General features: G+C 47.0%; 2 protein-coding genes across 2 annotated transcripts; both read right to left on the reverse strand.

Annotated features, from left to right (window-relative positions):
- Positions 1-3,251: 3,251 nt before the first annotated feature.
- On the reverse strand, positions 3,252-4,076 carry LOC133270196 (olfactory receptor 5AR1-like). The gene has a single exon (XM_061455189.1). The coding sequence runs from the start codon at positions 4,074-4,076 to the stop codon at positions 3,252-3,254; it is 825 nt and encodes a 274-aa protein (XP_061311173.1).
- Positions 4,077-6,761: 2,685 nt separating this feature from the next.
- Positions 6,762-7,703, reverse strand: LOC133270208 (olfactory receptor 5AR1-like). The gene has a single exon (XM_061455202.1). It carries the CDS (start codon positions 7,689-7,691, stop codon positions 6,762-6,764), a length of 930 nt encoding a protein of 309 aa, XP_061311186.1. The 5' UTR covers positions 7,692-7,703.
- Positions 7,704-17,505: the final 9,802 nt, after the last annotated feature.

The raw sequence follows: 17,505 nt of genomic DNA on the forward strand, positions 1-17,505 counted from the left end.
CGTTAGTGATTTCGTAAGTTAAAAATCTGGAGCTGTTAATTCCTCAACCTGAGATGAGCTTCTTCTCTTCTGGGGGACAGAATAGAACAAGATCAGAAACTGTCCTGAAGTTACCGAGAAAGAGCATTTCTTAGAGATGGCACCTCAGCATCTTCAAAGCAAAGAAACATTGAAGCTGGAAAGACTAAAGAGTCTTTACTAAGACTTGAAACCCATTTCCAAATAAAAGTGCTGCCTATCTACTAAAGACCATAATTCTAATATCATATTTTGAAATGGAGGAGACACTAATGACCAGAGAATAACACTGAATGGAATGCTCAGTTCATTACTCTATTTTCCTCACTGAGAAGACTATCTCCTAATTTGCCCATGCAGGGACATGGTCTGAATGGAGAGCGTGTGCAAGAGCAGTGAGCTCTGGCTGGGCTGTTGGGTGCAGCCAGAGAAAGGTTTTAATTTCATAGAATCATGGAATAGTCAGGGTTGGAAAGGACCTTAAGATCATCCAGTTCCAGCCCCCTTACCATGGGCAGGGACACCTCACACTAAACCATGCCACCCAAGGATGGTTTGCAGAAACCTGGCCAGTACCACAGGGGTTTCTCTCTTTAATCTCTTTAAACAGAGCCAAAGGGGAGCACCATGGGGTGCAGGGACCACCCCACAGTACCTGAGCAAGAGAAGCAGGGCAGGAACAGAGACCTGGGCCAAGTTCAGCCAAGACTCCAAATCATCAGGCAAGTTGGTGATGACAAGACAGGTACGAGAGCAGGCCAAGTCAGATCAAATCAGGCCCTGAACCACGGTCAGGTCCAGCAATTGCTAGGGAAGTCTATGAGCAAACCTAGGTCTTCATCAGAGGATTCCACAGGCGTGCACACCTCCTGCCAAACTGGGAACCGGAACTCCTCTTATGAAGTTCAACCTCCCTGGGCTGAGATTAAATAGAGAAGGGGGACAAATGGGCGGAGGGTGGGGATGGAGCCGCAGCTGAGGCTGCTCAGGGGGATAAAGGCCTGTTAGTTCACCCTGGGATAGTTGATCATTGCCTCAAAATGCCCATTTCTCATCCTTGAATACAGTGGAAGCCCAGAGTCACCAGCTCAGCAGGTCTTCATCAAAGGATTCCACATAAGGGACGTGCTCAGCACAGAGCGGGGCCAGAGCCTTCCACACCTGCGCCTCCCATTTGATGGTTGTTGGCTTATTCTATGATACAACGTTTTTCGTGTACCTACAACCGCTATCTAGCCACAGGAGCCTGGATAAGGTGGCCTCCGTCTTCTACACCATGATCACCTCCATGCTCAACCCATTCATCTGCAGCCTGAGGAACAAGGACGTGAAGACGGCTCTGGTCAAGTGCACAAGGAGGTTCTTCAACCACTGGTTACACAAAAGAGCTCTGTCATCCAGGACATGAACAGTTCATCTTAACTGAGGAAGACTGCGATGCACTAAAACAATGAGATTTTCACTAATCCACATGACTTTATTTATGTTCTTCCACAGATCCTGCACAGAAGTCAATGACAGTATGTAATGAGAAAGAAACCCAGCCATCACATGCTCCTTGGAAGGAAATCAAGAGGAGAAGGAACCTCAAACTTCAGTTCAGTTTGTAGGCACCAGTCTGTAGGGAGAAATTACCCTCAATTATCCCAGGCTCCTTTTCCTCACAGGAAACACCAATCAGCTTTATTCATTTATAACTTTTGTCACTCGTAATTATTTTTCTTACAAGATTCTTGACCTTGTTCTCTGCTCCAATAAGATTCCTCCCTCTTACCTGCGAGCTCTTTATTAAAGCTGCTGGGGTGGGAGGGAAGAGCAAGTGTAGTTTTACATTTGCTTGCTGAAAAAGAGTCAGAGAAAAGTTTCCAGAAGATTCATAGCATTTGTTTGTGCCTTTCAAAGAGAAGAAGCTGGTGGGAATCAAGCTCTCAAGCTGCACTTTTGAATATCAGGGCGAATCCCTCCCCAGGCTGCAGCTTTACAATAGATTATACATAAAGGAAAAAATTGTAGACAATATCATTCATAACACAGGATGATGAACTGTGCCGAGACCACCCAGTGTAAAGGAAAATTTGGGCACATCAGGTCTCCTCCCATTCATTTTAAGGGGTATTTTATATTCATTTGACATGACCTTTTACCTAAATGGCGAGAGAAATGGAATTCCAGCTCGAGATCAGCACCCACATCCCATGTCCATGCCCAGCTCATGCTCAAGCACACTGGGAAACACCCAGTAGTGGATTTCATATAAGAATTAAGCCTGTGGGAAGGTTCTGTTGATGAAAGACAATCCTGAATACAGAATCAATGGTAATTGAGAGCTATCCCGGTCTCAAAGAAGCCAAAACACACTGATGGGGGAAAAATCCTTTAGCTGATGTGAGTAGGAATTAACTTCTATTTGGAAAGTATGTTTATAATGAACACGCTGTTTATGTGCACTGAAAAACAACAGTATTAAGAGAACACATTGTCTTACATGTGGGGGGAATGTGGCTCCTACCTGCAGTCAGTGAAGAAGCCAGAATTGATGTCATTAAATGCTTGATGTCATTAAGAACTTGGCAGGACAGAGACCTTTGATATCGGACAGCTTCCTTCAAAACCTTCACCACGCCTTGTTTTCTACCATTTTGTGGGATATTTTGGCTTAGACTGTACATATAGAATCATAGAGCCACAGAAAGCCCAGGCTGGACCTCAAAATATCATCTGATCCGAGCTTCGGTGGAAACAGGAGTCTAGATGAGCAGCGTCATGTGGAGGGCTCATCACTGTCTGATGAATTACCCCACTCTGGTGTCCTTATTTCCTCTTGGGTTTAAGAAAGTTTCCAAAGCAGAGACAAGTGAAATGCTCAAAGGTTTACCCACACTTGGTGCTACCTTTCCAAGGGAAGTCTTGAATGCCATAGTCCTGTGTGTGGTGGATCCGACTCAGTGAACTGGCAATAGGAACCTCAGTCTAACGTGCAGGGGAGGCACAATGGTGAATTCCAGCAATATAAGATACAGGTTTGAGGGTCGGGAAATACGTTTTATACTGAGAGCTTCATTGCATGATTCTGCTTCAATCTTTGCAGAGAAGGGACCTACAAAAAGCAGAAAGCCCTGGCTGTAGACACAAACTTCTCACATCAAATACATGACAGAGGTCCTCTCATTAAGTACTTCTGATACCTCAGAACAAAAGCCCCTTTTGGCAGGAAGAGCTGGACATGGGCCTCTTTACCCTGTTCTGCAGGGGCTGTTAGAGTAGAGCACAGCAAAGACCTTATCCGTGCTTAGGCTGCTGCCAGACCCTGTTCGGAAGTTCAGGGCGAGGATGGACCCGTGGAAGATGGTGACTGCAGCCAGGTGAGAGGTGCACGTGGAGAAGGCTTTGTACCGGCCCCGAGCAGAGCTGATCCTTGAGACAGCAGCGAGGATGAAGGCGTAGGAGACCAGGACGGCCGAGACGGTCACCATCTCCACCAGCCCACCAAGGACAAATATCAGACACCTACTGACACGTGTGTCAGAGCAGGAGAGGGCCAGAACAGGCATGAGGTCCCAGTAGAAGTGGTTGACCTTGGCTGGCTGGCGTGAAGGCGGGCTGAAGGTGAACTCTGTGTGCACCCAGGAGTGCAGCAGGCCAAGCACATGGGAAGTGGCCACCAGCAGCATGCAGAGCCTGTGGGACGTGATGGACAAGTACAGCAAGGGCTTGCAGATGGCCATGAAGCGGTCGTACGCCGTCGCGGCCAGGAGGAAGCACTCGGTGGTGCCAAAGGCTACGAAGAAGTAAAGCTGGGTTGCGCAGCCGATGACAGAGATTGTTTTCTTCTCCATCAGAAGGTTCATTAACGTCCTCGGTGCCACCACGGATGAGTGCATGGGGGACTGCAGCTGAGCGCTGCTCCTGATGAGCACAACCATGCCCAGGGTCCCCACCAGCGTGATGAAGTAAATGAGGAGGAAGAGGACGAACAAAGGCGCTTGCAGTTGCGGGTTGTCCGTCAGTCCCACAAGAGTCAGCTCTGTCACTTGCTTGCTTTGGTTTTCCTCAGCCATCTTCTCCTAAAGCACTGCAAGACGTATTCATAGCGCCATAAGAAACAGTTAATGGAGACACTCAGCACCTACAAAGGCCATCAATCCCCAGGGTCTGGATGGCAAACCCTCTCCTTATCAGATATCTGCTTCATTTGCATCAACATTCATCAAAAACCAGTTTAGCAAAGCAATGAATGTTTTATTCTGGTAGCAGTCACTCTGCCAAGTGTTCCCTATTCCATTCATTCTAATACACGTCTCCCTGATGTATACTCATGGTACATATCACATTCCAGGGTAACCCTCCCGAGTTCTAACAAAGAAAGTGTAAAAGAAGAGGTTCGGTGCTTCCTGTAATGAATTAGTGACAGCAATAATGAAAATCTCACACTAGACCATGTCTTTAGAGGTGACATGGTCAAGTGTGAGATGTCCCTGCCCAAGCCTGAGAGGTTGGAACTAGCTGAACTTCAGGTGCTTTCCAACCCAAACCAGTCTGTGATTCTGTAATTCTAGGACTTAGAATCATAGAATCAACTGAGTTGGAAAAGACCTTTCAGATCATCAACCTTTGAAGTAGAATAGAACATTTGGCATCTTAGGGAGCCTTCCCCATAGAGGTTTTCCTTAAAGGCGATTTTGCTTGCACACTGCAGACATAAAACAGGAAAACCCCATTTATTCTTCAGTAACTTTTCATCTATTTTGCTATTTCAGGGTTACTCTTCTATTGGGTATATAGAAATGGAGAAGTGCCATCATGAGGGAGAAAAGAAACCATTAAAACCAAAAAATGGCAGAACAGATCTTTTCCTTTTTATCAACTTTTCCTACACCTCCTCTTTCTAAAATCCATATTTAAGCGTTCTATGAAAATACACCGTGGCATCCTGCCTTTTAATCACAGCATCGGGGGGGATATGGAACAGCCTCCACAGGGGTCCACAAGGAACCACTGTAACATAAACACATAGAAGAGACCAAGAAAAGAGACAGGAAAACTTGGGAATAGCAGATCAATATTAGCCTAAGATCATGGAAAGCACTGTGCTGCTCACGGGGTGTGCGCCACTGTCAGCAAATCTCTGCAGTGCAATGAGCACGGCTTTCCCATCAGCAATCACTGCAAAACTGGTATCAAAGAGCCTGGCTTATATTCAGAAAGGAAAATCAGAGAAACCATTCATCCCTATGGAAGAAGCACACGGGTTTAGCTCTATGTACAGCCTGCAGCGTGACAGAATTAATCAGGGTGGGATCACCGGCATTGCAGTGATAAAGGATTTATTATAACTTGTATTTTAGCTGCTATCTGCTGCTATTAAAAAATAACCAAACCATTATAACTGGTACAACAGCCTTCACAAAATCCACGTGCTCTGTGATCTTCCTTCTTCTGGTGTTCTCTTGCTCTGCCATGAAATAAACAGCTCCTCATGGTCTGTCTAATAAAAACGTATTGTATTGCACAAGGAGACGCTGGCACAGGGTGCCCAGAGGAGCTGTGGCTGCCCCATCCCTGGCAGTGTTCAAGGGCAGGTTGGACACAGGGGCTCGGAGCAAGCTGCTCCTTCCATGTGGAAGGTGTCCCTGCCCGTGGCAGGGCTTGGAGCTGGAGGAGCTTTAAGGTCCCTTCCAGCCCAAACCACTCTGGATTCCAGGTTTCATCTCATAATCCTAGATATCCATATAAATACATGCATGCACACAGATTTCCATTGCTGGGACACAAACAGGCATTTCTGGGCTCTGATTCATGCGATTTGCTTTAGAGATTGGAGTTACAACAGAGTGAATTACATATAAAGGTGCCTGGTTCTTACGCTTGGGAGGAAATACCCACTTGCTGAAAGATTTACTTGAGCAAGAACATAGCTTATCCCAACTTTAAAGTTGGTTACTTGTATTTTTTACCCGGGTTTGCTTCTTTGACAGAGAGCTTTAAGAGCTGGGAAATCCAACGCTGATGATTCAATCACTGCTGAAACAATCGATATTGACCCAACTTGTGATTAAGCTGTTTACATTTGCACCCTGCAGAAGAGCAGCAAAGACAAGGCTCAAATTGCCCAAACTGCCAGGTAAATTAGCACCAACACTGTGAGATTTCAAAGGACCAAACACCTCCAGCTTGACCTGCAATTTCACTTGTAGGAACCAAGTTTTGGGTGGGAAAGCTTTATTTGAGGGTGCCACAAGCCTTATCATGAGAAAGTACAGTGGAGACTTGTGTGATTGAGTTATTAACTGATTCTATGATGTCCTGTGGTCCTTTGGGTCTATTCCGTTCTCACCCATCCCGGTAGGCACTGGGTTTCAGAGACGCTCCAGAAGAAGAGAATTTCTGGCTCTTCTTTTGAGTTCACCTCTGAACCTTGGCAACCTGGAAACCCACGCCCAGGGTAGTCCATGCTGTCTCTGCAGTGACTGAACAGAGCAAAGTGATGAACAGGATGAATCAAGGTGTTTGGAGGAGCTGTTTGTGCTCATTGACCATTGGTGATGAATGAGGTTGGGCTTCATCTCACCCACCTTCATCTAGGCAGGTGTTACATGCCAAATCAGTGTCAGATACCTTGTAAATGAGAGAGAAATTACAGAGTAATCACCTCAATACACCTTCACAGAGACCTCGGTGCTGCAATGAGTCCTGCTCAACAACAGCAACAAGGAAACACCCTCCTGGTCACCAGCTTCCTCCATTCACTGCCTTCTCCCAACTGCTCTCAGGAGGGCAGCCTTCACCTCCCTGTTCCTCAGGCTGTAGATCAAGGGGTTCAACGTGGGGTTCATGATGGTGTAGAACAACGTGGCCGTTTTGTTCTCATCCAAAGCAAAGGTGGAGCTGGGGCGCAGGTACATGAACAAGATTGCCCCATAGAACGTGGTGACGACCATCAGGTGGGATGTGCAAGTGGAGAAGGCTTTTCTCCTGCTCTCCTTTGAGCGGATCCTCAGGACAGAGGGGAGGATATAAGCATAGGAGATAAAGATGATGGTCATGGTGCTGAGGCAGTTTATGCTGACGAGAGCAAGGATGACCCCCTCGTAGGAGTGGGTGTTGGAGCAGGAGAGAGCTAAGAGTGGGGCAATGTCACAGAAGTAGTGGTTGATAACATTGGAGTGGCAGAAGGAGAAGGTAAAGATGAAAGTGGTGTGGGTCACCGCATGGAAGACACCAACAACATAGGAACCAGCCACAAGCCACCAGCACATTGATCCACACATGATGGTGGGGTACAGGAGGGGTTTGCAGATGGCCACGTACCTGTCATAGGCCATCACAGCCAGCAAGAGGCACTCGGTGACCCCAAAAGTGACAAAGAAGCAGAGCTGGGCTGCGCACCCCGAGAAGCTGATGGTTTTCTCCAGCGTCAAAATCTGCACCAGCATTTTGGGGATGATGACGGAGGAGTAGCAGATGTCGACAAAAGCCAAATGGCTGAGGAAATAGTACATGGGGGTGTGAAGGTGAAGATCAGTCCTGATCAATACAATGAACCCAAAGTTCCCCAAAAGGGTCACCATGTACATGGCCAGGAAAGCCATGAAAAGGGGGACCTGGAGGTCTGGGTGGGTGGTCAGCCCCAAAAGAATGAACTCATGCACATCAGTGTGATTGACGGGTGTCATCCTCTGTAATGCATCAACCTGCAGGACACAAGCAAAACAGACAACGATGCGGGCAGCTCAAGAGGACCCTCAGCTTCCTCGGTGTCAACAAAGGGAAGCAGAACCCATCCTGCTAGAGGGTCAGTTGGACTCTGGATAGCTCTTGGAAAAGCCAAGCCTCCATCTAGTGGCTACAAGAGGGTCTTAAAACCAAACCCTCAAGCTCAACAGTGAGAACACCCACCTGGGTTTAGCTCAGCATTTCATCGCTCCTCTTTCTGCCTTCCTGGGCGCATTCAACGCAGCAGGAAGGTCAATAACTAGGCAATTCTTGGAAGCTGGGTTGGAACTGGATGATCTTAAGGTCCTTTCCAAACCTAACTATTCTATGGTCGAGGTTTAACCACAGATGGCAACTAAGCCCCACACAGCTCAGCAATAACTAAAACACCCTTGACTTATCAACACCATTTCAGAACCAATCCAAACCGTAGCACCATAGCTGTTACTACGAAGACAATTTGCTCTATCCTAGCCCAAACCAGCACAGCCATTGAATGCATTTTGGGTTTTCCTTAGGAAATGACAGGTACGTTTGGAAAATAATTGCTGTTTTCTAAAACCAACATGGAACAATTCCACTTGAAGAAATCTTTTTCCTGTTGACTTTCCTTTCCCTTTGCGAAGCAAAGCAGAGCAGAAGCGTGGGCATTTTAAAGCTGAGATGAACACACAGTTTTCAGCAGACACGGTCCATAAGAAATTAAATTTAAGGTGGCACAGTGATGATGGAGAAACTTGGAGGGTCCATGCAGCTCCTTCAGCGCCTGGGATGAGTTTGGCTGTTCCTCCAGATGATGACTGAAGCCACATTCATCTTCAAGCAGATGTTGAGAATGGGTTTTAGCAGTCTTTCCTTAGAAGGGTGATTTGCTGCTGCATCTTGCAAGGGCAGACAAGTGCCCTCTGTAATTTCTAGTGTTCAGGATATATTTATACTGATTTCTGAGACCTCAGAGGCATTCCACTCCATGGGGAATAGAAGCTTGACAACAAGCAAAATCCACCCAGAGCATCAATCTCTTCATCTCCAGGTGCACTAATAAAGCCCAGGAACAATTTGATGTAAATATGTGGATTTAAGGAGATGTCTTCCCCCTGCTCCCACGTTGAGGAGAGGGAGTGAATGACAAGAGAATGTCTACATGGTTCACCCCGATTATTCTCATAACTTTCTCAACTGGCTTTCCTAATGCTACATAAACAGGATTTCGGCAATGCAAGGAACAGTTCCTGGACCCATTCCTACTCTCACCATTGCCCCTCGTTAACATCTTCCTGTAAAACCCACTCCAAATGTTGATTTTTGCCTTTGCTGACTTGACTAAGAGAGTCATTGTCCCCACACCAGGTTTTTATCATTTCACGGGAGTTTTTCTTCCATTTTGCTATGAGCATTGCTGAGAAGAGCAAGGAAACAGCAACCACCTGAACTCAAATCAACAGGAGAACTGCAGTAGTACCTGAACAAAATTCATCTCACTGATATCTGTCCACTAGGTTGAAGTGTCGTGACACATATTACCCACCACACTCTGGTCTTGGTGCATGGATTCACGAAACACCGCCCTGTCTACTTTCTTCCAGAGATTTTAGTTTATGGAGCTGGAGGTGTCCCGCTTATTAGTTTGTTTCATAGAACCCCGGCCTGGTTTGTCTTGGAAGGGAGTTTAAAGCTCCTCCAGCTCCAATCCCTGCCACAGGCAGGGACACCTTCCACTAGAGCAGCTTGCTCCAAGCCCCTGTGTCCAACCTGGCCTTGAACACTGCCCTCACAGCATCTCAACACAGAGGGGTCAACCTCATCCCATATTCACAGCTCACTTACACACAATGATGTGCTCAGCTTTCCAGCACAACCTAAGTCTAAAAGGACAAGAGCAACATTTTCTGGCAGGTACCTAAGGTAGGAAAAGCATCATCAGCTTGAGGCATCATGATGTCTGCCTGATTGTGTCTGGGTTGTTGGTTTTAATCATTCTCCTTATTCCGTTCATTAAATCTTAGTCACTCAGGAGCTATATAAAAAGACAATCTGTGCTCAAGTTTGCCATGATGCCAAAATCCTCCAGTGAAGCTTATTGTAAAGGGATGCACAAAGCAAAACCTACCCCCAAAAATAAGTCTATCGAGTCTGTGTGGCTTCTTTCCCTAAATAGATCCATTTTGGGTCCATAACTCCCAAACATTTGTCATGAGAATGAGAGAAGACATCCAGACAAATGCAAATGCATAAGAAAATGCTCATCAGCTGCACTTGAAGCTTCATTTCATTCCACTCTTACCTATATTGTTTCAACACTGATTTGATGGGCCCTGAGTTGTCTAAAAGGGGATGAAATGAATCATTCAGTGGCTTTAGCATGTAATGCACAGGCCAGTCCAATGCATTAGGATGGTATTTCTCCTGGTGCCTCTCAGCCTGCAGGACTCCAGGAAGAAATGTCAGAATTCAATTGGAAAGAACATTTGGGGTTGCTCTGCTTGGGTTTTTCTTTGACAGATCATTTATAACTAACTCAGTGCTTATACTGAGCGTACCAGCTAAATCTGAGCACGATTTAGCTGAATGTTGTCATCTACAGGCTTGGTCCTTCATCTGACCATTCTCACCCTGTTGTTGCCAGGTCCTCTAAGAAGCAATTCACCTTACTCCAAAACAACCACCCTGAATAGCTGAACTGAGTACTACCCAGAAATTCCCACTTCTCACTGTTGACTGCAGAGCTCAAGTTATTCCCTGCACCAGGACAAAGGGGTGCCATAGAATCATGGAATGGTTTGGGTTGGAAAAAGACCTGAAAGCCCAACCCCCTGCCATGGGCAGGGATGCCTCACACTACGCCAAGTCGCCCAAGACTCTGTCCAGCCTGGTGCCTGTTGACTTCACCTTGATAATCCCCATGTTGAGAGCCCAGATCCACATCTGCAGGAGCACAGAGCTGAAGGATGCTCTGGGGAAGACTCCTAGGAAGAGTTCTTGTTTCCTCCCACATTCAGACTGATAAAAAGTTATAATCAGCTCAATGTAAAGAACATGGATGTTCTTGAGATTGCGCTTTTGCTCTGGAGCTACCAAGATGGAAACAGTGAGCCCATAACATGGAGAGCTATGAAAGCTCTGAAATTGTCTTTGTGGGTGCAGGGAGTAACTGAAGGCGTCTCTGGGGGGTGCACAACTGTGCAGCAACACTTCACTGGGGGCAAAGGCCACACTGAGTATCTGCTTCAGGGACCTGGTACGTAAGGAAATACAGAATGAAGCAATGGAGAAATATGCCCAACCACACACCACAGGCAATGCTGGGACAGGAGAGGCCGTACCTGCTTGCTTTGCCCTGGGAGGTGAGCTGCTGTGGGGCTGTCAAACAGAGATCTTCAGCGTGCTTTTGTTCTTGTGGTCTCTAAACTTGTGATTCCACGTTGGACCCTCATGGTGGTGATATGCTCTAGGTCACGGCTCCGTGGGGCACATGGGATCTTGCTGGACGAGACCATGAGTGAGTATTCGCAGGTAAAAAGGGTCAACAAGGGGTACAGCATCATATTAGCCAAGAAGGTAAATCTTCCAGGGGATTCATCTTTCTTTTCTTTGTCTCCTCATCTCTCTGCCCACCCCTTGTGGTACCTGATGACAAACATTAGAATCAACGTATGAGGCCAGATAAGAAAATCATCAAGCCCATTGAGGAGCATCCAGCATGAGAGGCAATTGAGAGAGGGCCCTCCAAACCTGACTGGAGCATAGAGGAAACTGCAAGGAAGCAGCAGGCCACAGCTCATCTTCTGGTCTTCCTATGGAAGAGTCTATCACTTCCATTGGCTATGGAAGAGCTGAAGTCATTCATTTTTAGGCTGGCAATGTCAGGTGAGATTAATTCCAGCTTCTGTGCCTGTACTCAGCTGTGCAAACACACACTAGCGCTGAATAACTGCTGCTTTCAGTAAAGTGCCTAAAACCAGAGGTCCTAACATACACAGACTTGTATTTAAGGCTTTTAGGTGCACGTCCAACCCTTCAGTGTTTGCTCATGCAAAAGGGAATAATCAATGAGACAATGCTTTTAGTGGTAGGACTGATGACAGTGAATCTAATCAAACTGTGTTGGGCTGTAGCAGATGGTGACCCTACATGCATTTGTCTTCAGCCTCTATCTCCAGTTTCTCCATGTGAAATTCTAATTAAAGAGTCTTAATGTATGAGCAATTTAATGTGACATCGAAATTGAGATCTCATATTCATAGAAGTGAAGGAATGCAAGGAAGTGCTCAAGGCCAGGTTGGATGGCATTTGGAGCAACCTGCTCTAATAGAAGGTGCCCTGCCTTGGACAGGGGGTTGGAACTGGATGAGCTTTAGGGTCCTCTCCAAACCATTCCATCATTCTCCGATAAAATAGCACAAGCAAAATCAGCACAACAGGTCTTCTCAATACAGAATTTACTCTGCTTTTCTCTTTTGTGTGTACAGCTGTGTCTTGGTACAGACAGCAACGCCAGCACCATAGAAGCCCTTCTCTTAACCCATGATCAAGACCCCACACTGCAGCTGTGAAATAGCCACTGGGATCCATGTCTCCAGTTCAGTTCCCTCACCAAGGAAGAGAGGAACCACAGCTCAGTCACCAGCTTCATCCTCTTGGGGCTCACCACTGACTCAAAGCTGCAGCTTCTCTTGTTCATGGTGTTCACCTTAGCCTACATCACCACCCTCATGAGCAACATCACCCTCATAGTGGTGATATACTGCAGCTCACGCCTCCATACCCCAATGTACTTTTTCACTGGCAATTTGTCCTTCCTGCACCTCTGGTATTCCTCTGTCTACACCCCCAAGATCCTTCTGAACTGCATCTCTGAGGAAAAGAGCATCTCCTTTGCTGGGTGTGCTGCTCAGTTCTTTGTCTCTGGACGAAACCCAGGGCTTATGTCCCCAAGGATGCACACAGCTAGAAGCGCACCGACCTTGTCTTGCTTGTGTCTTCCTTTGTCACTTTTCACAGCCCACGCAGGGACATAAGCTCTTCTGATCTTGAAGTTCATCATGATGGAGAGGAGATGGCACTGTGCAGACAGACCTCCTCTCCCTTCCACCTCCCCCCATATGCAAAATATATCTGCTATAAAATGGGAAGTTAGCAGCAGTTGGGATTGTTGCACATCACCTTCGCGCTGTGCTTTATCTGAATTAAACATTCATTACTCATGCCCAAATCAGGAGCTCAACTGGAGCTCCATGTGTCAGAGAATGTTTTGTGTTGGAAGGGACCTTAAAGCTAATCCAGCCCCAGCCCCCTGCCATGGACGAGGACAACTTCCACTAGAGCAGCTTGCTCCAAGCCCCATCCAACCTGACCTTGAGCACTGCCAGGGGTGGAGCATTTACCACTGCTTTGGGCAACCAGAAGTCATGAAATAACGTGTGCCTGTTCCTGAGCTGTCCCAGTCATTTCTTCACGATGATGCCAGCACCACATACACACAATTCCGTAGTCCTGGACTATTATCCCAAAGAAACATACACATGAGCATGGGTAGAGCAGGTCAGATGGGAGCAACCCATATCAGGAAGCATAAAGGCATCTGGGACTGACTTCAGTTGCCTGAACATTGACTACTAACACACTGGAGATGCCCTTGGGTCTCCCTCTGAGCTTTCAGACGTTGCTCCAGAATGACCCAATCCTTCTGAAGGTTGCAGGATGTACATGTCAAGTGCATGGCAATGTCCTTGGCCCTTCAGGACAGAGCAAATGGCACCACATATCTGTATGAGGGCAAGCAAACCTGACCCGGGGCATTTCATTGCATCTGTCTCCTTCCCTGCAACTGAAATGATAGTTTCCACCACCACCTATAAGAAAACATGCAAAGAAGTGGTTTCTTGGCTCTTAAATTATCTTTCTTTATGAAGTTTTAGTCCAACTGAAAGGAAAACTAAAATACCTCTTTTAAGAGTATTGGGAGGAGGGATTAGAAGATCTGAAATAGTTTCATTTTCTTCAAATTTAGATGAATAAAAGTTGAGTCATTCAATCAGAGTTTTGTGTCTCCACCTGTGCTCAGTGAAGGTGTGTTTCTGTATCTCTAGTATTTGTTCAGATAAAGAGAGCAGTTTCAAGAGTTCAAGTTTGAACACACACACACACACATAGAGCAACCTCCCCTCACTGTGTTTCCATCCCCATCAGAGGCTGGGGTCAGGCTGCATGAACTGGGCTCCTTTTAGACTCTGAATCAACCAGGTTGGAAAAGCCCTTCAAGCTCATCCAGTCCAACCATTCCCAGCCCTGTCAAGGCCACCACTAACCCACGGCACTGAGGCCTCATCTCCACAGTGTGTGAACACTTGCAGGGATGGTTGCTGCAGCCCTGCCCTGGGCAGCCCGTTCCAATGCCTGAGCACCCTTTGGGGCAGGAATATCTCATAACTAGGCAATGAACTGCAAATGTTGAGTCAGGTGACCCCATTCCCATACTTATTCTCCAATACTAAACACATAATGGTTGGAACACCACATTTATGAAACCCAGTCAGGCACGGAGGATGGATGTAGTGGACTTCAACTTGCCTCACAGCTTAAGAGACACAAGCAAATCCATCCCAAGGCAAATAATGACAAGAAGTTTAAAGTATGAGGTGTCCTTGAGCAGGTTGAAAAGTGAAGAGAAATGCAATGAGCTCCCCCAGCTCCCTTTATTAGGGGTCAAAAGCAGGAAGGGACCAAGCACCCCATTAGGAAGAACCACATTATCTGCATGTGCCACGAAGACAGGGATGTGTCTTTAAAGAGAGAGTAAGCCCAAGCTTGTATGGGCACAGAAAGCCCTCCAGCAGGCCCGAAATCCAGGCTTTCACAATACAAGCACTCACAGCTATTTTCATCACAAGTGATGCTGCTCACTTTGCCAAAGCAAGAAGTGGTCCTTGGGGACCAACCACCCTTCCAGGAGCCATCAGCTTTAACAAGACCTTCTGGGGTTTAGCAAGGAAGTTTCCTCATCACCATGAAAGCTTCTCAGAAGACTTGGATGTGACTTCCCTCATTCTTCATAACAAGCCATCAGAGATTAATTAGCTGGGGATAACAAGAAACTTTCTTCTTTGTTAACAAAGTTCACTTCTATAGGTGCACTGCTTGACAGAGGTGGCTCATGGCCAAAGCCAGAGGGTTGAAGGGTCAGTGTGTTGGCATGCTTGTGTATTAAGGACAATTTCATGGGCCTGGATCACAGAATCCCAGACTGGTTTGTGTTGGAAGGGACCTTAAAGCTCTTCCAGCTCCAACCCCTGCCACGGGCAGGGACCTCTTTCACTAGAGCAGCTTGCTCCAAGCCCCTGTGTCCAACCTGGCCTTGAACACTGCCAGGGACGGGGCAGCCACAGCTTCTCTGGGCACCCTGTGCCAGCGCCTCAGCACCCTCACAAAGAAGAACATCTTCCTTGTCTCCAACCTGAATTTCCCTGTTTCAGTTTAAACCCATCACCCCTTGCCCTATCTATACAGTCCCTGAAGAAGAGTGAAATTCAACATGCCATCAAGCATGGGAGAGGCAGCATGACCAGGGTCAAACTAGATCCATCACCCATCAAACCCTTTTGTACCTGCTTGGTTAAAGAGGAAGGTGGTGTGGATGCAGTGCCTGCAGCTCCTCCTGGAGACCATGCGATGGGTTGAAGGAGAGATGCTTGGGAGCAGGATGCTCCAGGCTGGCTGGTGGAGGGGTTTTATCTCACAGGAAGCATTACCTCAGAGGCTTGTGTTGTGCAAACTGTTCTCCCAAAGGACCCTCCTCCATCGGATAATCAGTTTGACTTGATCAGCAAAACAACCTCTCAATTCCTGTCTCCCCAAACTCCTTCTGGCTGCACCAACACCTCCAAGACCAGTTCTGCTGCAGAGACTACCCAGGAAGACAGGCCCAGGACAGTTTGCTTTGCATTTCCCCATCTATCACTTATATATCACCCCATACCTCTTCCTTTCAGTGTTTCCCTGAGGAAGCCCTTTACATCCACAGGGATCATCTAATATTGCATTGAAGGGAGCTGAAAACAAGCACAACAAAGCATCCTCTGTGTGGATGGGGATGGGGAGTCCTTTCCATCAGATGCATTTATTTCCATACACTTGACTAGTGATTGTACAACACTTTGGTCAAAAGCATTGGCTCAAAACGTGGCTGCTTTGAGGATATAGCAGGATGAAGTCAGATTTCCCAGTCTTCATCTGAAGAACCCTGAGTGCGGGTGTGTCCCGAATGCTTCTCCTAGATGAAGAGACATTATAAAACCCTTAGTAGAAATATTAAATGATAACCTTGTCCCAGACATTTAGAAAAGACAAAGGATGGAGCAGATAGAAGAGAAAACGAAGTTATGCAAATGTGGGGAAGGAAGAAAGAGAAGAATGCAGATGGCTTTAGATGTTTTCAATGTCAACCTGTTTTTCTGCTGGAAGGCACCAGACTGACAGTCCAGGAGATGCACTGGAGGAGGGTAGAAAAGGATTTCTGAGTGGTTTTGAATGTCTTTCTTCCCCATTGGGTACTGGGCTAAAGCAAAGGCTTGTGAAGTGGGAAAATCAATATAACAGAGGGAGAAATAACCCTCAATCAAATTTACAAAAGAAGAATAATTATAATTCAAAGATTATTGAAAAGAACTACATGAAGGCAAAAAGAGGCACTGAGAATACCTGGGTGCGCATGTCCAGGGTGAAAAATGCAGCTTGAAGTCCCAGAAGCAGACAGCTGGGTACTGCACTTGCTCTATCAAGTTCATCAGGGGACCCAGGCCAGCAGCACCTTGGGTGTTCAGGGGGAAGGAGGACCCCAAATCCCCCCTCCTAACAGCACTCGGGCCCTTTACACCCCTACTTAAATTCTCAGCAGAGCAGAGGCTCAGATATGACTCGTCCCCATTTTGCACAAGGGCTTTGTTGACCAACAGACTGTCAGAGATTTATTTCTTAGAATCACAGCCTGTTTTGGGTAGGAAGGGACCTTAAAGCTCATCCAGTTCCAACCCCTGCCACGGGCAGGGACCCCTTCCATAGAGCAGCTTGCTCCAAGCCCTGTGTCCAACCTGGCCTTGAGCACTGCCAGGGATGGGGCAGCCACAGCTTCTCTGGGCACCCTGTGCCAGCGCCTCAGCACCCTCCCAGGGAAGAGCTTCTGCCTAAGAGCTCATCTCAGTCTCCCCTCGGGCAGGTTAAAGCCATTCCCCTTGGCCTGTCCCTACAGGCCCTTGTCCCAAGCCCCTCTCCAGGTTTCCTGCTGGCCCCGTCAAATACTGGAGCTGCTCTGAGGTCTCCACACAGCTTCTCTTCCCCAGGCTGAACAGATCCAATGTTCTCAGCCGGGCTCCATATGGGAGGAGCTGCAGTCCCTGAGCATCCTTGTTGCACCTCTGGACTTGCTCCAGCAGCTCCATGTCCTCCTTGTGCTGGGGACACCACAGCTGTATCAAACCCTTTGTTCCTACCCTCAGTTCATCATTGAGAAGATGCTTATGAAGTAGGCAATGGAGACAATGGTCACTGCCTTACCTCAAGGCTGAGCCTCCTTTTTGTGGGCACTACTTTCATTTAGTACAATTTAGACAGAAAAAAACATGCTGTTGTCTCAGTCCTGCTATTAAATACCTGATTCTTATTTGGATGAATTATTGAAGGCTCAGGCCACGCTTAAAACCATCTGAACCTGTTTGAAGAGAACCATTCGTTGTGCTGGTTCTCCATACCCTGCACTTGCTGTGTGATCTCCTTATCTGT

The sequence above is a fragment of the Pezoporus flaviventris genome, unplaced genomic scaffold (assembly GCF_033815535.1).
Source record: "Pezoporus flaviventris isolate CSIRO_AGI_PZ_B2104156 unplaced genomic scaffold, CSIRO_AGI_Pfla_v1 ptg000019l, whole genome shotgun sequence".
NCBI classification, from domain to species: domain Eukaryota; kingdom Metazoa; phylum Chordata; class Aves; order Psittaciformes; family Psittacidae; genus Pezoporus; species Pezoporus flaviventris.

Excerpts from the sequence above, each read along its gene's own strand:
- LOC133270208 (XM_061455202.1), bottom strand. The coding sequence starts at position 7,691 with ATGACACCCGTCAATCACACTGATGTGCATGAGTTCATTCTTTTGGGG.
- LOC133270196 (XM_061455189.1), bottom strand. The coding sequence starts at position 4,076 with ATGGCTGAGGAAAACCAAAGCAAGCAAGTGACAGAGCTGACTCTTGTG.